Source organism: Setaria viridis, chromosome 1 (assembly GCF_005286985.2).
Source record: "Setaria viridis chromosome 1, Setaria_viridis_v4.0, whole genome shotgun sequence".
NCBI lineage: Eukaryota > Viridiplantae > Streptophyta > Magnoliopsida > Poales > Poaceae > Setaria > Setaria viridis.
This window is the reverse complement of record NC_048263.2, coordinates 17,857,076-17,862,807: the sequence shown is the minus strand read 5'-3', so window position 1 is coordinate 17,862,807 and position 5,732 is coordinate 17,857,076. Positions and strand designations below refer to the sequence as shown.

At 43.6% G+C, this 5,732-nt stretch overlaps 1 protein-coding gene across 1 annotated transcript; it reads right to left on the bottom strand.

The window, feature by feature from the left end:
- Positions 1 to 1,160: 1,160 nt before the first annotated feature.
- Positions 1,161 to 5,474, bottom strand: LOC117859223 (uncharacterized). Its single transcript, XM_034742430.2, has 9 exons — positions 5,011 to 5,474; positions 4,809 to 4,918; positions 3,812 to 3,930; positions 3,487 to 3,584; positions 2,437 to 2,524; positions 2,219 to 2,353; positions 2,041 to 2,128; positions 1,772 to 1,884; positions 1,161 to 1,489 (listed from the first exon to the last, which is right to left on the bottom strand). Exons 1-9 carry the CDS (start codon positions 5,067 to 5,069, stop codon positions 1,442 to 1,444), a joined length of 858 nt encoding a protein of 285 aa, XP_034598321.1. The 5' UTR covers positions 5,070 to 5,474; the 3' UTR covers positions 1,161 to 1,441.
- Positions 5,475 to 5,732: the final 258 nt, after the last annotated feature.

Here is a 5,732-nt window from a genome sequence, read left to right as displayed (position 1 = left end):
TCAGTACATTAAAGTGAAGAACCTATATATGGATAGAACCCAAAACTAAAAAAGCACTGCATATCAACAAGCTGGCAGCCACATGTGCGCAGCATAGGACACGTCGTCGTAGCAAAGAACACGTCAACACTATGCCGATGCACACGTACACGCCACCGTTGCTACTTGCAAAAAATTTTATGCATCTAACATAAACAAACATAGGGCAATCAAGTGCATCCTTATCCTTGAGGCTCCCAACCAATGGGATAAAGACACGTAGCCCAGCGCCTCGGGGCGGGGCAAACCCCCGAACTCGGAACCGATAAGCCGAGAACCCGAGGGTCTTCCCGCAAAACAGCGCACTCTGGTGGTAGCTCCAGACAGCCAAGCCAGCCACCATCAGATGGCCGCGAATTCGAGGCAACGTGGCCAGGTCCGAGAGGCCGCGGGAAGACCCCCATTAACAGGCCGCAGAGCAGCTAAGCGCACTCTCCAGGGGCACGAAGCGGACATGTAGGTCCGCACCTCGAGTTGCGAGCACGCAGCCTGGGGGGCGGGGGGGGGGGGGGGCTCCTCGCAAAACAGCAGGTGGGTGCCTTTCCGTAAAACCAGCACGATTTCCAAATTTTCTCTTCTTGGTGTAGGAATATTATGGAGCGCAGGAGGTGTGGCGTAAGAAAAACGGTCGCGTTTACTGCAAACCAAGAGCCTCCCTTAGAACCCGGAGCCGCTAAGCTGAGAACCCAAGGGACCCCACGAAGCCGCACGCCGCAGTGGCAGCCCCAGGGCCGCTGGATCAGCCGCGACGTGGCCCGTGCAGTTAAGCTGAGCCAGCACCCCTGAATAAGGGGACTTGATAGCAATCCCAATCTCAACCTTGAGATGAATGGGCGCGCGAAGGGCGCTACTCATCCTAGTATCCATAACTGGTAGGCAAAAGGCGCATTTTGACATGCACACACCATGCTGGGTCGATATTACAAAGCGATAGATAAAACACGATCATCGATGAAGAAGATTTCCCAGCTAAGATCCACTGAGAATGAAAAATGAAGATTTTTGCATATTCAACCAGGACGACCAAGAATATCTCAATCCGATAAATTGGTCCAAACGCTGTCCTAACGAGAACAGCTAACTTACGAATCCATTGAAACTTATATAAGATAGGTCGGATATAAAAAGGTAAAAGGACGATCCATCCAGTGATTCCATACAAAGACACCAGGATTCTGATTTGCAGCATCAGTTGTGTAGACGGTAGACCGTACATACCAATTTGTTAGTTTGCCCCTTTGCCTCATCACAGAGGTTGACAAGCATTGATAGCCAAGTTCTCAGCAGGAACCCAGGTGAATTTTATGCATTACAATGACTAGGCAAATAAAATGATCTAAGATACAACATAAGTGGCCACTGGCAACTAACAGCACATAAGTTGAAGTTATGCTCGCAGAGTTCACATCCGCGTCCTTTGCCTGGTATTTGTCTCTTCGTCTTGTTCCACCTGTCACATATAAGCAACAATAAATTATAAGTTTGTAACATCAGAATACTGACTTCATTCCTCAGTGAAGGGTAAAACCTCACACCAACAGCATGCTTTCAACAAACTTCAACAAAACAGATCATTTTGATCTGAGAAACCTAGAACACTATTATAAAAAAGAATATAGGGCAGTACTTCCTAATAGCAACTCACTCAATTGACTATGCTAAAATGGATGTCATGGGAAAACTAGCTGTATCAGAAAAGAAAAATACTGAGATTATTGCGATCTATCTTTACCTCAGTCATAACCTTCCTAGACCTTTTCCCAGCATTTTGCTTCAAACTAGAACCTGATCCCTTAGGTTTCTTTGTTACTTGGTCATCCAAACGATCATCTTCATCTGTGCCCCCTGCAACCAATTAACATTTTTTCAAAGAAAATTACACTAGCAATAATCCTTATGTGCAAATGTCACATCTTGCACAGATTAGCGGGCCAAGACAATTTAGAATTGAAGTATTCAAGGCCAGTAAGACTCATGGAAGTTTCAGCAAAGCATCTTTACCATCACTGAGGCCTCCAAAGTCTTCCATATCTTCCATGTCTCCCATCTCTTCCATGTCATCACCTTCTACATATTCTACCTCACCTTCCTATGTTATCAAGTGGACACAAATGACACAGCTGGTAAATAACGAGAATAAGGAATAAATGGGCTTGCAGGTATTCAGTACAATGCTTACTTCTTCATCCTCTTCTTCAAGAACCACTTGATCTCTTTCCATTTCAAGAACCTCATCAAACTCTTTGAAGGGAATGTTATAGATGTCACCATAAACACCTTTCTTCAGGCGTTCCTTCAATTCACTTTCAATATTCTGAATGATGACATGTTTTTGTTACTATGTATCAGGAAACGGATACAGAACTTGATTAAAAAAAATTATACAAGAACAATAACCTTTTCTAGTTGGGCAGCCTTTTCAGCCTTCTCCAGTCTCCTGAGATCGCGCTGTGTTTGCTTCCTGGGCATTGTCATGACCTTCTCCCTAAAAGAATGGAGGCATATGTCAAGCTAATTTTCATGGTTCAGAGGAGGTTCGAATTACAATGCATCACAAGATGAACCATTTTCTGATGAAACTTAGTTATAGACAAATGACACATTGATCAGAGCAAAGGGCAATCCACCTAAAACAAGAGCAAGGATCATCGTGGAATATACCTTAGGACAGAAACAGAATGTGTACCATTCTTTTCATTATGTAGATTCCTGGTCGTAGTAAACATTTAGCCACTTCATTCTAAAACCTATGAAAATTTAGTGCTCTAATAATTCCACATAGTTTTGGTGAGTTAGGCTAATCAATTAGCTGATCAGCAAACAGCCCTTCCTATCACAAGGGATTTGGTAATATTTTTCAACCCAAATAAGTCCGTAACACGTAAAATCTGGTTGACGCAGCCTCCACCAGTGCACAGAATGGGAATAAACAGAACCGGGATATTGATCATTTGAACAATCACATAAACCTGGAATCCGGAAAATCAAACAAAAACAACTATGATATGCTACCGTTGCAACAGAATTGTGTGCAGATTATACACAAGGCATTTCTTGCAATAATCCTCCTTCAGATCTGGCAATGTAAGTTTGTGAGCTACACACACAAAACTACTTCCACATTGGAATACTGCTTTTCACACTTGAATGAATATTGTTGGTATCTTCAAATTTGGAGGCTCTTTCCTCATGAAGATATTCTAGAAAATAATTAAAAATGTACATAAGAATTGTGAAACCTTCTTGTTCGTCTTTTTTGAGCAAATAAATATAAAGAACATGGTGATGCCAACTGAACAGAATCACATGCTAATTAGTTATAATATACTATCCTTGAAGCATATACTACAACATTTAAAATATACTCCTTGGTACTCAACAACATAAAATTTATTTTTAGAAAAAGAACATCCTAATAACAATAACAATTAAAATAAAAGTTCCCACCTCACTTTCAGTTGAAGTTTCCTCATTCTTATACGATATTGAGTCATTTTTGTCAGCCGCTGTTTGATCTTGTGCACAAGTAACTTAGGCCAAAATTCCTTCACAACAAAGGAAGCCAAGCAATGAGACTAAGTACTGTACTCCCTCCGTTCCAAATTGTGGGTCGTTTTGGCTTTTCTAGGTGCATATTATGCATCTAGATATAGTGTATGTCTAGATGCATAATAATATCTATGAATCTAGAAAAGCCAAAACGACCTACAATTTGGAATGGAGGGAGTAAGTTATATGGCGGTGACAATTAACATTAGCTAGAGGTACATACAAGATCCTTGTTAATGACATCCATTGCTTTCTCATAATTCCTTGGCAGTTTGACTCTCTCCCATAATTTTTTTGGCAGATGAGCTCTTTCAGCAGTTTTCATGTACAGATAGAAAACACCTGCATAACCATTTAAGGAGGAAAAACACAATAATAAAATCAGCAGAATATTTAGGTAGCATATATTCCCTTCAAGATTTTTAGTTTCATTTCATATAAATAGCACCACAACCCAGCACAATTTGTTCTCACATAAAGCAAAACTAAACATCCGTAGTCTAGTAATCTTAACTCTTCATTTTTCAAGACATGTGTCCAAGCCCAAATTATCAAGAATAACAAAGCAGTAATCTTAATTGTTATTAGACCAACGGCCATAATCACAAAATGATAATTCCATGAAAAGATAATAACCACCTAAAAGATCAACCACAAAGCTAACATAATGTTTCTTCAGTAGTTCAGTTTGGTGTTAGAAAGGCAAGTGCAACATCCAAACCCACAGAGGTAAATGGTAACAAATTTTCCAAGTTAGTAATCACCATATCCTCATCTTGTTTTCTAATATTTCTGTATTCAGAGGATACGTGTCTCTCAAGTCTCAGGTTCGAAGTTCATAAACTACATAAGCTATAAAATTTTTGTTACATATCCTATCAGGAACCACAAATCCTTACCAACCAATGAAGGTAGCACATCCGATCAATCAAAAACTACCTGACCTCATTCAATCCTAGGTTTAGTGATGGGTGATCAAATCATCTGAGGCAGAGTGAGAGATTTGTGTAATCCTTTTGATATTAGAGGCTTTCAATTCGATTAGTTTGAAAGTTGCAATACGCCATACTTGTGATCCAGTGCTGAATTGAGTACTTCAGTGGCCATGGAAGGAGGGAGCTTAGGAACGACGTGGTGTATGTTTTGCAGCTTATTCAAATGGTGATAGTGCTACCCATGTACACGATTCACAAAAAAGAGGGTAAATATCAAGTGATCACCATCATGATCCCGGATGGTGGCATAGCGACTGTTGGCGAGCGGGCAGGAGCTCCGGTTGCAGATGCCCGTCGCGTTGTAGGGATTCCGGCAGAATATCCCTGTTGTAATCCTGCAAAACCACGGGCGCCGCCATCAGAACACCACACAAGTAACTAAAACAACAGCAAAGAGAAAAAAATAAGAAGTGTGGTGATGCGATACTTGGCCATGAAGCTGCAGTGATTGTGGCGGATGCAGTGCCATATCACGTCGTCGCTCATTTTGGATCCCACTGCTCGGCCGGTTCCTCCTCTGCTTGCGGGCTTCGGCGCCGCCGCCGGGTCCCTGCGTGGGGGCTTTCCCGCCTCTGATGGCTACCGCTGGCCCCGCCCCTGTTACCGGGAGGAGCGGGCGGAGGGGAACGCAAGCCTGGGTGAGGGAGGGCGACGGCGAGCCCTGGCCGGGGAAAGGGGAGACGGCAATCGGGACACCGCTTGCCTGCCGCGAGGAGTCGATGCCGACCAGCGAAGCGGCGAGGAGTCGAAGTAAGGACGGATCTTGGAACGGAGTGGACGAAGGCCGAAGGCCGTCGTCTGCCGCGGTAGGGAGTGGAGGCCGTCGTCTGCCGCGGTACGGAGAAGCGGCCGCCGCCGCAGGCTCGTTACGCAGCGAGGGTTTAGGGTTGCTGGTAGATGGTTGACGGTTTATATTGAGGGGCGCTAGTTGGGCTCTCTTGGGCTAATCTTTTGGGGCCTGTTACTAATTCGGGACCTCGCCAGTCTGGTCGGACGCAACTGGCAGCCCGGACATTGCAGAAGGCCCATTTTTAGCCAAGATGCGGCAAACCTATATATTCCGGAAAAAAAATTTCTTCCCCAACTTCTGTTTGAGGTTCGTGCATATGATCTGATCCGTCGGGTGGGATTCCATCTCCTTCAACCCTA